This window comes from Stigmatopora argus, chromosome 7, assembly GCF_051989625.1.
Source record: "Stigmatopora argus isolate UIUO_Sarg chromosome 7, RoL_Sarg_1.0, whole genome shotgun sequence".
NCBI classification, from domain to species: Eukaryota; Metazoa; Chordata; class Actinopteri; order Syngnathiformes; family Syngnathidae; genus Stigmatopora; species Stigmatopora argus.
In genome coordinates this window covers 1,133,739-1,149,430 of record NC_135393.1, presented here as the reverse complement: position 1 = coordinate 1,149,430, position 15,692 = coordinate 1,133,739, and the positions used below count along the sequence as shown (strand labels likewise).

The window sequence follows — 15,692 nt, the reverse complement described above, 5'->3', positions numbered from 1 at the left end:
CGATGCGCCAAATAGTCGTGAAAATACGGTACATGTGTATATATATATATATGTATATATAGTGGGGCAAATAAGTATTTATTCAACCACCAATTGTGCAAGTTCTCCTACATGAAAAGATTAGAGAGGCCTGTAATTGTCAACATGGGTAAACCTCAACCATGAGAGACAGAATGTGGGAAAAAAACAGCAGAAAATCACATTGTTTGATATAAAAAAATATATTTACAAATCATGGTGGAAAATAAGTATTTGGTCAATGCCAAAATGTCAATACTTCGTTATGTACCCTTTGTTGGCAATAACGGAGGTCAAACGTTTTCTGTAACTCTTCACAAGCTTTTCACACACTGTTGCTGGTATTTTGGCCCATTTCTCCATGCAGATCTCCTCTAGAGCAGTGATGTTTTGGGGCTGTCGTCAGGCAACACGGACTTTCAACTCACTCCACAGATTTTCTATGGGGTTGAGATCTGGAGACTGGCTAGGCCCCTTCAGGATCTTGAAATGCTTCTTACGAAGCCACTCCTTTGTTCCCCTGGCTGCGTGTTTGGGATCACTGTCATGCTGAAAGACCCAGCCACATCTCATCTTCAATGTCCTTGCTGATAGAAGGAGATTTTCACTCAATCTCTTGATATAGGGGCCCATTCAGTCTTCCCAGCCTGGTGCAGGTCTACAATTTTGTCTCTGGTGTCCTTCGAGAGCTCTTTGGTCTTGGCCGTAGTGGAGTTTGGAGTGTGAGACACTGAGGTTGTGGACAGGTGTCTTTTATACCAATAATGAGTTAAAACAGATGCCATTAATATAGGTAACGAGTGGAGACCTCCTTAGACGAAATCAAATCAAATCAAAAGCCTTTATTGTCATCATACACAGCTGCGTATAACGAAATTGGTGGTGCTACTCCACAAAGTGCATTTTCCCAGTAAAAACATAAGTAATATAAAAATATAAAAAGTCACGTCCTGGCAAGGTATATTCTAAAATATTGCAAATTGTTATTGCACACCCCGAAGTTATTGCACAGAAATGATTGTGTGTCGTGCTAATGCAGGTTCTGAGTCCTGATGGCTGTGGGGGGAAAAACTGTCCCTAAGTCTATTTGTCCGTGCTTTGTGAGACCAGTAGCGTCTGCCAGAGGGCAGCAGCTGGAACAGGTGGTATGGGTCCCTAACAATGTTCCTGGCTCTGCTGAGGTAGCGAGGGCTGGCAATGTCATCCAGTGAGGGCAGAGAGCAGCCGATGATCTTCTGGGCGGTGTTGATCACTCTCTACATGGCTTTTCTGTCTGCTGCCGTGCTTCCAGCGTACCACACTAATGCAGTATGCCAGGATGCTCTCCACAGTGGCTCTATAGAAGGTTACCAGAAGCTTAGTGTCCGCGTTGTTCCCCCTGAGTACCCTCGGGAAATTGAGTCGTTTCTGGGCCTTTTTCACCAATGCCGTGGTGTTGGTAGACCAGGAGAGCTTGTCCGTGATGTGGACCCCCAGGAATTTGAAGGACTGGACCCTGTCTACGCATACTCCATTTATGAGGAGTGGGGTGAGATCTGTGCTGCGTTTGCGAAAGTCCAGGATTATTTCTTTAGTTTTCGTGGTGGTTAGTGTGAGATTGTTCAACAAACACCACAAAGACAGTTTGTTGACCTCATCTTTGTAGGCAGACTCATCCCCCTGAGATGAGTCCAACCACAGTGGTGTCATCGGCAAATTTGATGATGGAGTTAGAGTGGTGGGTCGGTGTACAGTCGTTTGTGTACATGGAGTATAGAAGAGGACTCCGTACACAGCCTTGAGGGGAGCCAATGCTCAGTGTAATGGAGGAAGAGAGGTGGAGACCAAGTCTTACAGTTTGTGTTTGGTTGGTTAAGAAGTTCTTAATCCAGCAGCAGATGGAAGAGGATAGTCAAAGGTGGGAGAGTTTTTCAGCCAGAATGTCCGGTATTATAGTGTTGAAGGCTGAGCTATAGTCAATGAAAAGCATCCTCACATAGTTCCCATGGTGCTCCAGGTGGCTCAGTGCTGTGTGTAGAGCTACGGCGATGGTGTCCTCAGTGGACCTGTTTGCTCTATAAGCAAACTGGTGAGGGTCAACTGAGGGAGGGATTGTATCCCTGATGTGGCGGGCGACCAACTTTTCAAAGCACTTCATGATCACCGGCGTAAGTGCAACAGGCCTATAATCATTCAGGATGTCAATGGTTGCCTTTTTAGGGACAGGGATAATGGTGGCAGATTTCAGGCAGGATTGGATTGGATTGGATTGGATTGGATAACTTTATTCATCCCGTATTCGGGAAATTTCATTGTGACAGTAGCAAGAAAAGGTATAGTTATTTAGATGGTACAGTCGCAAAGACTGCACAACAACAAAGCAAAAGCAAAAAGTACAAAGCAAATCAAAGTAAATGGAAACTGGAAAATGGAAACAAAACCTGGAACCACACACAGGAAGTCTTCCACCAGATGGGGAACTTCTGCAGACTGTGACCGAGGTAGAGAATATGCAGAGTCACTCTTCCAACCTTATCCGCACAGTTCCTCAGTAGTCTGGAGCTGAAGACAACAGTAGCAGAGTAGGGCACCTCGACTCCGTTGCTGGTAAGCGCCGACAGCTCTTCCATCTTATCCCACGATGGAATGGTTGGTCAGAAGCATTGCCTCTTCTCGCGGCACTTTTGTCCAGCTCCGAATTCCCGGCGGCACCGAGGTGTTGCTCATTCCGCTGCGTATTGTAACAGCTAGTCAGTCCCATGTGTGTGACAGCGTAGGCATGGCTGAATGGTTCCAAAAAAAGAAGTAGCCGAAAGAAGCCAGGCTAAAAGAACAAGGAAAGTTGTAAAAACATTAAAGTAAAAAGTATAAAGTACAAAGTAAAGTAAAAAGGAATGTATTAAGAAATATTAAAATGTATTTAAAAAAAAGATAGAAGGGCTGTAAATCACGAAAAACATAAGAGTGTACAGAGCTACTTCCACTGGCTCCCGCGTGAACGGCGCCATCTTGGATGATGGATTCTTGCAGGGAACAATTGAAAATCTTTGTGAAAACCCCAGTCAGCTGGTCAGCACAGGCTTTGAGATCCTTCCCAGGTACTCCGTCAGGGCCAGAAGCCTTCCTGGTGTTCACAGTCCGCAGTACCTGTCTCACTTCATGTTCCTGAAGCCTCAGTGTACTGCTGCAAGGTGGTGGATGTGGTGAGACTGAATCCGATTTGTCAGTCCCAAAGCGGGCAAAGTAAAGGTTCAGTTCCTCTGCTAGTGAGGCATCTCCGTTAACAGACACATTATTGTCATTGTAACTGGTAATGTGTCCAATTCCCTGCCACATCTTCTCTGGGTTATTTTCTGTGAAGTGCTCCTCAATTTTCTTTGTATATTCTGCCTTGGCCTTTTTAATGGCTCTCTTCAGGTCTGCTCTAGCAGCGCTGTATTGTAACTTGTCCACTGACCTGAAGGCGGTGTTACGGCATTTGATGAGTGCCTGTCTCACTGGTCATTCAGGGTTTTTGTTTAGGAAAAACCTGGATACGTTTATTAACAGTGACCGTGTCTGTGCAGTTCTTGATACAGGGAAGTTCAAAAAGTTCCCAAATGGTGTGGGAAAAACAGTCCTGTAGCTGAGAAGTGGCGTCCTCAGGCCATGTGTTTATTATCTTTATTTGTGGCCTTGTTAGGTTCTGGAGTGGGGGGTATGAGGGGGTGAGGGACAGGCAGAAATGGTCGGGTCCAGCAAGGTGAGGGTGGGGTGTGGCTCTATAAGCATGTTTTATGTTAGAATAAACATGGTCTAGAGTTTTATATCCTCTGGTATGACACTTCACGTACTGGATAAACTTAGGCAGAACAGTCTTTAATGCATGCTTTGTTGAAGTCACCGGCGACAATAAGGACTCCATCGGGTTGGTCAAGCTGCTGTTTGTTTACAGTCGCTAGCAGGAGGCTAAGTGCCGTGCTAACGTTAGCATCCGGTGGGATGTAAACAGCCATTACAATTACTATCGTTAACTCCCTAGGAAAATAGAAGGGCCTGCACCGAACTGCCAAGAGCTCTAAATCAGGGGAACAGACAGTGTTAATGATCCTACTGTTGCAGCACCAGTCGTTGTGTATGTACACGCAAAGGCAAAACCCCACTCGCTGAGCCTATGGACGCCTAAGAAGTTAGACCTCTTTGACAGCCAGAAATCTTGCTTGTTTTTAGGTGACCAAATACTTATTTTTCACCATGATTTGCAAATCAATTGTTTTAAAATCAAACAGTGTGATTTTCTGTTTTTTTTCCCCCACATTTTGTCTCTCGTGGTTGAGGTTTACCCATATTGACAATTACAGGCCTCTCTATTCTTTTCAAGTAGGAGAACTTGCACAATTGGTGGTTGACTAAATACTTATTTGCCCCACTGTAATGTGTGATTTTCTCCAAGAGTAGCCCATACTATTCTGCATCATGAAGCAAACATTAAATAAACATTCTCTGCATTTCTGCTCTGGAGAATCATTAAAATATATTGGAAATCTGCCCCCCAGATCCCAAAAAAGTCTCTGTTTTTCTTTCTTCAGCTTTCAAACTATCAGCCACTTCCATCACCACCTCTTCGTCCCAAACTGGCTGCAGCTTCTGTCATACCACGACCACAGAAGCCTGCTTCGTCCATCTCTGTTCTGAGAAGACGTCGGGTCAGGTATTCATCAATATGACAACTGTTGAAGCCACTTTGATTAAACGGAACTCAATTACCACTTGTGAATATCAACTAGAACAATTGTACTTTTAAATTGGCCTGCAACTGGAAATTCGGGGACGGAGCCTCTAGATTGGTAGAATGGGGTGGTGATCCTCCTTTTTAAAAAGGGGGACGTAAGGGTGTGTTCCAAATATAGGGCAATCACACTCATTCACCCCAGGAAGGTCAAATGAATTGAATTCAATTAAATTATTTTATTGTCATTATACAAGTATAATGAGATTTAAAGCTCTCACCACATAGTGCACATATAACAACAGACAAATAAATAATCAATAAATAAGAAATGAATAAATCAGTAGACAAAGTGAGGTCAGCAGAGTAAAGCGGGCTTGTTTCACCTGAAGTCCTGGATGAGTTCCATGGTTTTTATAAACATCCAGCGCCAAGTCGCACCACTCGCTGAGTCTATGGACGCAACAACAAACAAGCAGATACAGAAAATCAATATACAGTGGGGCAAATAAGTATTTAGTCAACCACCAATTGTGCAAGTTATCTTACTTGAAAAGATTAGAGAGGCCTGTAATTGTCAACATGGGTGGCGTTGACCATTCAAGAAAAAGGGATTCCAACCTCTCAGGCAACTCGCCCCCCCACCACAACTGTAGAAATACCATCTGTATTGAGGAAGTTTAACCTTAACCTCGGCCGGTGTGGCCCGTACTAAAAAAAAATCTCATAGGCCTTATCAGGCCCCTCAGTCATTTTGCACCACATTTTCACATGGAGGGAGTTCATGTTTTCAATACTCCCCCGCGTCTCAATCAAATCAGCAGCCCCAGCTAACAGGACGCTTCCCACCGCAGTCGGCGCATTATTTGGCAAGTCTAGAGTATAATAAAAGAACGCAGGTTGGCAACCCTGCAAAACATTAAATTGGCCGTTTTGAATCTCTTCATCTTTTAACCACCATATTCCCGCTAGCGGACGGGATCAAAGCCAGGCCAAGCTGCAATAGGCCATCTCATCCCAGTAAATTGACAGGACATTCAGGTACTACTAACACAGACATTTTACATGTCTCTCCATTCTGATCTCTTATCCAAGCCGGAACTGTTTTCCGAAACGGCGGTATCCTGACCACCTGCCGTTGTCACAAAGACCCTCCGCTTTATACGCCTAGCACCTGAATATCTATTTTAATTGCAGTTTTACAAGCTCCAGTATCACACGAAAAATCTAATCGAATTCCATTCACGAAAAATGTGATCTCAGGTTCAACCAAATAAAATGCCAGTATTTCCGCTAAATTTTGAATTTTTAAAGTCTTCAATCAATTCATTTTGAGCAGGCATGCCGGCTAATCATGCCGATTTGGCCTCGTTTTTAGAGGCCTTCTTGGTTGGGCAACCACGCGATATAGCAGGAAGGCTGCTGGCCCAGACGGAGTACCTGGGAAGGTGCTCAAAGCCTGTGCTGACCAGCTGGCTGGAGTCTTCACAAAAATTTTCAATTGTTCCCTGCAACAATCAATCATTCCATCCTGTCTGAAATCTGCCACCATTATCCCTGTCCCCAAAAAGCCAACCATTGACAGCATGAATGATTATAGGCCTGTTGCACTCACGCCTGTGATCATGAAGTCCTTTGAAAAGGAGGTAGCCCGCCATATCAGGAATACAATCCCTCCCTCAATTGACCCTCACCAGTTTGCTTATAGAGCAAACAGGTCCACTGAGGATGCTATTGCCATTGCTCTTCATACAGCACTGAGCCACCTGGAACACCATGGGAACTACGTGAGGATGCTCTTCATTGACTATAGCTCAGCCTTCAACACCATAAAACCGGACATTCTGACTGACAAACTCTCCCACCTTGGACTATCCTCTTCAATCTGCTGCTGGATAAAGAACTTCTTGACCAACCGACCACAGACTGTTAGACGTGGTCCCCACCTCTCTTCCTCCATTACACTGAGCACTGGCTCCCCTCAAGGCTGTGTACTGAGTCCTCTTCTGTACTCTCTGTACACATACGACTGTACACCCACCCACCAGTCTAACGCCATCATCAAATTCGCTGACGACACCACTGTGGTCGGACTCATCTCAGGAGGGGATGAGTCGGCCTACAGAGATGAGGTTAACAAATTGTCTTCGTGGTGCTCGGTGAACAATCTCACACTGAACACCACGAAAACTAAAGAAATAATCCTGGACTTTCGCAAACACGGCACAGATCTGGCCCCACTCCTCATAAATGGAGTATGTGTAGACAGGGTCCAGTCCTTTAAATTCCTGGGGGTCCACGTCACGGATAAGCTCTCATGGTCTACAAACATCACGGCAGTGGTAAAGAAGGCTCAGAAACGACTCCATTTCCTCAGGGTACTTAGGAAGAACAACTTGGGCACCAAGCTTCTGATAACCTTCTATAGAACCACTGTAGAGAGCATCCTGGCGTACTGCATCACAATGTGGTACGCTGGAAGCACGGCGGCTGACAAAAAGGCCATGCAGAAAGTGATTAACACTGCCCAGAGGATTGTCGGCTGCTCTCTGCCCTCACTGGAAGATATTGCCAGCCCTCGTTACCTCAGCAGAGCCAGGAACATCATAGGGGACCCTTACCACCCTGGTCACAATCTGTTCCAGCTGCTGCCCTCTGGCATACGCTATAAGTCCCACAAAGCACGGACAAATAGGCTTAAGGACAGTTTTTTCCCCACATCCATCAGAACTCTAAATTTGCGGTAACATAACACACATTCCCTTTTGCGGTAATATGAAAAGATGTTTGGGTGGTGATCTGCCTCCTACTAGCTGACTGAAGGTAAGTGAAAAACAGTGAGAGGTAAGCGACCTGTATCCATAACAGCAGAATGCCAAATTACAAGATTCCGTAACTATCACTTATTTAGGTCTTTTGCCGAGTAAACGCAGCTTATGGAGAAGCACCACCAATTTCGTCACACGCTGTTTCTGGGTGTGATGACAAGTAGGCTTTTTGGTTGTTGATAATGACGACAGGGCCTATGTCCGATTATTATTATTATATGCCCCAATTCTCCACAAACCCAGCACGCAGCCTTTTTGAAAACTCGGTTTCTGTTTAACCTCCTCATTTCTTTTCTCCCAATCTCTTGGCTAACATCCCTACGCTCTCGCCACCTATCTCGGTAAAAAAATTCTCCTTCAGTCGAGGAGGCCCCGCTATTCTTTTTTTTTTTTACAAAAAGGACCCTTCTCATCATCTTTTCTGCAGAATGAAATAGCATGCTCTGCTTTTTGAGCCTTGCTTTTATCAACATGCTCATAACCACTCCGCTCAATTTTCTTAACATTTCCATCGCAACGTTTTTTGCCATCAAGAACCAATAATTGGTATAATCATATCCATCCTTCTCCATTTTATAAAGATAATCCCCACGCCTAAAGCGTATCTTATCCTGCAGATCTACTATTTTATGCATATTAAGCTGGGCAGCAAACCCATATTTGTTTATCCATAAGTTTAGGTGTTTAACCCTTGAAGCGCTTTGATTTTCGACAAATTTCCAATCTTTACACGGCAGACGCTGTTTTGGAACGTCTTCACTAGCCGCCTTGCTATTTGAGCTCCCCATTTTGAAGTTAGTTGGTGTGCAATTAGGTAGTATTTTTTTTTCCATCTGTTTGTTTTCCTTAGGTTATCACTACACACGCAACACACAAGTATACTCTCCAGGTATACTTTCAGAGTTTAAGTACCTACCGGCCCTGGTACAGGACACCGACGCCCTAAGTTTTATAGACTCATGCTTTGTCTCTTCACCTGTTAGGGACTAGTATTCACAGGGTTTTGCCGTCGCCGTCCCCAGGACGCGGGTCCACTTCTCAAAATAGACCTTCACATGCAATGCTCTTTCCCCGCATTCGGAACCCTCAACAACTGCAAACATTCATGTGGCTCACCAGAGATGTCTTCTGATGTCTCTTTTAGTAGGATGGGTCTTCAACCGTCGTGAACCCGGCGCTCAGCTGAAAATCCAGCCCGCAAAAGGTTTTAGATGCCGTGGCTACAGTCTTTCCCAGATGTCGACCAAGCGCCCGTATTCCTTTCGGCATGTTGACTCCCAGGCTCGTAGGACCAATATGTTAGGTTCACCAATAGGCATTACCAAATGCACGCACAAATAAAAGAGACAGGACAATCCTCTGGGTTTTCTTGCAAGAGAGAATCGAACCGACTCGCCTTCGTCCAGGTTCATTCTGGCGTTACACGCATCTTTTCCCTGTTTATTAGCTTCAAGGACCCTAGTTACAATGGACGTCTCAGCTCTCAAGGGAGGGGTGGAAAACAGGCGTGAGAAGTTGATAGTCAAGGACCCGAGTTACAATAGAATGTTTAGTTCTCAAAACAGATGAAGGTCATGTAGTGCCGAAGGATCTTCTCCATATTCCAGCTGTCCAAGAGGATTCGACCTTCCTGTTGTTTGGTCTAACTAACAAGCAAAGCATTTAAATGGTTGCAAGCAGATGTACTATTCTTTTCTAATGTTAATAAGCTAAGTAAAGCAAAGCGTTCTTCATTGCAGGCAAATAAATAATAATGTAAGACTAATAACCCTAACATTCTAAGTGAAGCAAAGCGTTCTTCATTGCAAGCAAATATATAATAATGTAAGACAATTAACCCTAACAATGGGTAAACCTCAACCATGAGAGACAGAATGTAGAAGAAAAAAAACAGAAAATCACATTGTTTTATTTTTAAAGAATTTATTTGCAAATCATGGTGGAAAATAAGTATTTGGTTAATACCAAAAGTTCATATCAATACTTTATGTACCCTTTGTTGGCAATAACGGAGGCCAAACGTTTTCTGTAACTCTTCACAAGCTTTTCACACTGTTGCTGGTAATTTGGCCCATTCCTTCATGCAGATCTCCTCTAGAGCAGTGATGTTTTGAGGCTGTCGTTTGGCAACACGGACTTTCAACTCCACAGATTTTCTATGGGGTTGAGATCTGGAGGCTGGCTAAGCCACTTCGGGATCTTGAAATGCTTCTTACAAAGCTACTCCTTTGTTGCCCTGGCTGTGTGTTGGGGATCATTGTCATGCTGAAAGACCCAGCCATGTCTCATCTTCAATGTCCTTGCTTTTGGAAGGATATTTTCACTCAAAATCTCTCAATACATGGGCCCATTCATTCTTTCCTTTACACAGATCAGTCGTCCTGGTCCCTTTACAGAAAAACAGCCCCAAAGCATGATGTTTCCACCCACATGCTTCACAGTTAGTATGGTCTTCTTCGGATGCAATTCAGTATTCTTTTTCCTCCAAACACGAGAACCTGTGTTTCTACCAAAAACTTCTATTTTGGTTTCATCTGGCCATAACACATTATCCCAGTCCTCTTCTGGATCATCCAAATGTTCTCTAGCGAATCGCAGACGGGCCTGGATGTGTACTGGCTTCAGCAGGGGGACACGTCTGGCAGGGCAGGATTTGAGTCCCTGGCGGCGCATTTTGTTACTGATAGTAGCCTTTGTTACTGTGGTCCCAGCCCTCTGTAGGCCATTCAATAGGTCCCCCCATGTGGTTCTGGGATTTTTGATCACTGTTCTTGTTATCATTTTGATGCCACAGGGTGAGATCTTGCATGGAGCCCCAGATCGAGGGAGATTATCAGTGGTCTTGTATGTCTTCCATTTCCTAATAATTGGTCTCACAGTTGATTTCTTTACACCAAGCGTTTGACCTATTGCAGGTTCAGTCTTCCCAGCCTGGTGCAGATCTACAATTTTGTCATTGGTGTCCTTTGACAGCTCTTTGGTCTTGGCCATAGTGGAGTTTGGAGTGTGAGAGACTGAGGTTGGGGACGGGTGTTTTTTTTTTACGATAATGAGTTAAAACAGGTGCTATTAATACACGTAACGAGTAGAGACCTTGTTAGAAGAAGTTAGACATCTTTGACAGCCAGAAATGTTGCTTGTTTGTAGGTGACCTAATACTTATTTTCCACTCTTAATTTGGAAATAAATTCTTTAAAAATCAAACAATGTAATTTTCTGTTTTTTTCCCACATTCTGTCTCTCATGGTTGAGGTTTACCCATGTTGACAATTACAGGCCTCTCTAATCTATAGGAGAACTTTCACAATTGGTGGTTGACTAAATACTTATTTGCCCCACTCTATATTGATTTTCTGTGTCTGCTTGTTTCTTGTTGGGTCCATAGACTCAGCGAGTGGTGCGACTTGGCGCTAAACGTTTATAAAAACCATGGAACTCATCCAGGACTTCAGGTGAAACAAGCCCGCTTTACCCTGCTCACCTAATGTGGGTCGTGGATGAGGGGAAGACAGGCTCTGATGTGTTTCAGTACCAATTGGTAGTCGCCCAGATTGTTAGCGGGTGACTTCTTGGGTACTGGGATGATGGTGGCCGATTTCAGACAGGCTGGGATGGAGGCTTGTTCCAGTGAAAGGTTGAAAATGTCCATCAAGACTGGTGCTATAGTTGGTCAGCACAGGCCTTAAGTACTTTGCCTGGTATTCCATCCGGTCCTGTGGCCGTCCGGGGGTTGACTGCTCGGAGCACACGTCACACAACCACTACCTCCACAATGAGTGGGGTGGGGCTTCTTCCCGAGTGGTGTGAGATGTACTCGAGGTTTATGTGGTGTGACTGGGTGGTTGGCTTGCTACTCAAAGCAGGCAAAAAAGTTGTTTAGGTCCTCTGCGAGTGCCGCATCTGAGTCCGCAGGAGTCTCAGATCCGTCAGTCTCAGTCCGTATGCTCTGCCACATCATTCGAGGGTCGTCAAGTTCAAATCAATCAAATCAAAAGCCTTTATTTTCATTATACACAGCTGCGTATAACGAAATTGGTGGTACTACTTCAAAAAGTGCGTTTTCCCAGTAAAAACATAAGTAATATAAAAATATAAAAAGTCACGTCCGGGCAAGGTAAATTCTAAAATATTGCACATTGTTATTGCACACCCCGAAGTTATTGCAGAGAAGGGATTGTGTGTCGTGCTAATGCAAGTTCAGAGCCCTGATGGCTCTGAGGAAAAAAACTGTTCCTTAGTTTATTTGTCCATGTTTTGTGAGACCTGTAGCGTCTGCCAGAGACGCTACAGGTCTCACAAAACACCCTGCCCTTCTTCCCCCTGTAGTCTGCTTTGGCAGCCTTGATCCTTCATTTTATCCTCTCTTGTTGGACAATTCACGTGTTGGTAAAAAATTGGCAGAACAGTTTTGAAATTTGCCCGATTAAAATCTCCTGCAAATGTGCGGCACTGGGTAGGCGTTCTGTTGATTGTTTATTGTGTCCATTAGTAGGGAGAGAGCAATATTTACCTTAGTGTCCGGTGGGATTTAGACAGCAGTGTTTATAACAACGGCTATCTCTCTGGGCAGAAAGAAGGGTCTGCATCTCTGAATTCTATGTTTGGGGAACAGTGTCTAACCAGAACAGTGCTATTGTTACGCCATCGTTCATTCACATAAATGCAAAGCCCACCACCTCTTATTTTTTCCTGAGTTGAACGTCCTGTCTGATCTGAGTAGCGTGCGTCCTGCTAGCTGCACGGTAGCGTCACATATTTGTGGGTGAAGCCACGTCTCTGTGATTATCAACATGGATCATTTGCGAACGTAGCATTAAGCAGCGAGCTCTAACTCCATATCGTCCATTTTGTTTACAATGGATCTGACATTGGAAAGATATATGTTCGGCAGCGAAGGTTTGAGTGGTACTTTCCTGAGCTTACACAACACGCCTGCTCGACAGCCTCGCTTCTGTTTTCTTCCCCGACGCCTTCTCTTTTGGCGACCAGTCCCGTTAACAAACCACCACCACCTCTAGTATCGCGATCTCTTCTGGTATGCTATCTTCCCGGTGAATGTTGCTAGGAATCATATTTCACTGCTGGTAACCGATGTTTAATAAGTCTAAACAGTTATAGCTGGATTTAAAGTCCGGTTTTGTCGAACAACTCGCGACAAGACACACAAAACACATGAAAAGAGTGCACAAGCAGAGATGGGCTTTGACCGCTGTTCGCGCAGGCGCCTCCGTCTTGGAAGAAAAAAAAATTCCGGGGTACTGGAGAGGAGGGTTTGTCGGGAGGTGGAATGTCGGATTCAGGAGGAGCAGTGTGGTTTTCATCCTGGCTGTGGAACGGTGGATCTGCTCTATATCCTCAGTGGGGTTCTCGGGGAGTTTGCCCAACCATTCTACATGTGCTGTGTGGACTTGGAGATGGTGTTCAACCGTCTTCCCCGGGGAGTGTTGTGGGGCGGGGGGTGGGGGGTGTTTATACTCCGGGAGTATCAGGTTCCGTAATCCCTGATACGTGGGGACCGGTCCCTCTGTGACTGGTGTCTGAGTCTGGTTTGTGTAGCCGGCAGTAAGTTGGATCCCTTTCCAGTTGAGGTTGGACTCCGCCAGAGCTGCCTTATGTCACCGATTCTGTTCATAAATTTTATGGACAGAATATCTAGACGCACCACTGGTGTTGTGGGGTTCCGGTTTTGTGACCTCAGTATTGCATCCCTGATTTTTGCAGATGATGTGGTTCTGTTTGCTTCATCAAGCCATGATCTATCAGTGCCTCCAAATCTGAGACCATGGTCCACAGTTGGAAAAAGGTGCCATGCTCTCTCAGGGTCAGGGATGAGGTCCTTCCCCAAGTGGAGGAGTTTAAGTGTCTTGGGGTCTTGTTGCCAGGTGAGGCAAGAATGGAGCAGGAGATCGATAGGCGGATCGGTGGAGCGTCTGTAGTGTTGCAGACTTTGCATTGATTTGTTGTGGGGAAGAAAGAGCTGAGCCCAAAGGCAAAGGTCTTCATTTACCAGTCGATCTGCATTCCCACCCTCATCTACTGAGCATATTTTGTCATTAAAACACTCAGTTGTGCACCAGCACATTCACCGCCTTTTCTCCTACAGAACCCAGGATGCGAGGCAGGAAAAAACAACTTCGGGTTTTAATGACAAAAAATGCTCAATACAGAAGTGACAAATAAACAGGGGAAGATGCACAGTGACGAAGAGGCAAAAACATGACTTACGTGGACGGGGAAACACAAGGTGCACGCGGTAATACTCCAACAAAAGACGTCAGCAAACACTTCCCTTAAATACACGGACAAAAGCTAGTTATAAACTACAACCAGCTGGCCACGAGAGGAAGGGAAACCAGGAGGGACATAAGAGGTGAGACATACACATCAGCCAGACATTACACACAAGGAAAACGTGTGCTCACACACAAGCACACACACGCGCACAAACCCAAAAATCCCAACAAAACGTGACAACTATATTTTGACACAATTATGTCACACAATACTTACTGCCTAACAAGTTGGTCATCGGCCTGCAAAACAACATTACAACAATTTTAAACCATTTATAAGCAAGCTCTGAAAGTTTTGGACAGAAAGCCAAAAACGGACCACCACTGTCAGATTAAAAAATAATAATAATAAAAAACTTAAACCCCTGAGCTTGGATAATACTGTTAAATATGCAGATGCCACCTTAGTTTACAAAATTTTCCAACACAAAGCTCCTCCTCCACTGTGAGATTTTGTACTAAAAGTTCCAACCCATCAAAAAGAGCTGGCTCTAGAGGTGACTGTGGAGTTTCCTTCTAAACAAGTGCATTCATCCGAAGCACCTTCTCTGTCCGTTCCGCACATACCTGAATTACAATACCAATTACCACACGTGAACTCCCATCTCTGAACCTCTTTACCAATCATCTTAAAGCCTGGCTGTTAGACGAACAAAATTGCGATCACAATGCTGTCTAAAACTGTGGTGTGCGCGTGCGTGTTGTGTGTGTGTGCGTGTGTGTGCGCGTGTGCGTGTGTGTGTGTCTAGTATGTTTCATCGTTTATTTTCAACCTACACAAGGGACTAAAGATCGAAATTCGCCCGCGGCTACAATCTTACATACCGTATTTTCACGACTATTCGGTGCATCGTATTTTACGCCGCAGTGTCAGTAACGAGTGCTATTTCTGTATTTTAGACACACAAAGCACGCACTGTTTCATTAGACACATATATATTATATATGGATGAACATCGAAACGCAATAGCGCTGGCTACCGGAAGCAGCCTATTTCCGGGTTCCGGTGCGCAGTGACTGCTGGGAAATATAGTTCTTGCACGCTACACCCACACGCTAAAAACATGTTTTAAAAAGGCAACGGAAGCAAAACTGAGTTCGGTTGTACTTTATTTAGACATTTTACAACTCACTCACGTCATCGTCACCCACAAATACCTCAAAGTCCTCATTTTCTGTGTCCGGATTAAACAATTGCCCAAACGAGCCTTCCAAAAAGCCGGGTCCCCTCTATTCGTTCTCAGAGTCACCGTCATTTCCATCAATCCATTCACAAATCGTAGCGTAAGAAGCCGGCGCTGCCTACCACTTTTCGTGAAGCCAGGCATGGCATATATATATTATTTATGGATGATTATCGAACCGTAATAGCGCTGTCTACGAAAGCAGCCACAGACGCTATTTCCGGTGCGCAGTGACTGCTGGGATAAATAGTCCTTTTGTCAATACACCCAGGTTGACGGCTGTGATAACGTTGCACTAATAATATCAATATACTACAACGGCGAACACACTAATTTGGTGCTACATGTACCAAATGCACGCTACACCCGCACGCTAAAAACACATTTTTAAAAAGGCAATGGAAGCAAGACTGAGTTCGGTTGTACTTTATTTAGCCATTTTACAATGTACTCATGTCATCATCACCCACAAAACCATCAAAGTCCTCATTATCTGTGTCCGAATTGAACATTTGTCCATCGAAAACGCTGAGTTTAATACGTTCGTCCAGGCGGCCACAATTCATTCCCAAATGGTAGCTAGCTAGTAGCTAGCGTAACTATTCCAAGGCTGTCTTCCATGCTTCGCAGCTGTGTTGATGGCGATCGCCAGGCCACAATTCGTTCACAAATAGTAGCTAGC

The 15,692-nt window shown here is 44.7% G+C and overlaps 1 protein-coding gene across 5 annotated transcripts in view; it reads left to right on the top strand.

Moving 5' to 3' along the window:
- The window catches only part of LOC144076966 (lysine-specific demethylase 2A-like), a 156,819-nt gene that overhangs the window by 87,792 nt on the left and 53,335 nt on the right, over nucleotides 1-15,692 (top strand). For all 5 annotated transcript variants that reach the window (XM_077604365.1, XM_077604363.1, XM_077604364.1 and 2 more), the window contains one exon: nucleotides 4,566-4,687. In XM_077604365.1, the coding sequence (XP_077460491.1) occupies nucleotides 4,566-4,687 (122 nt within the window). The remainder of the gene's footprint in view (nucleotides 1-4,565; nucleotides 4,688-15,692) is intronic.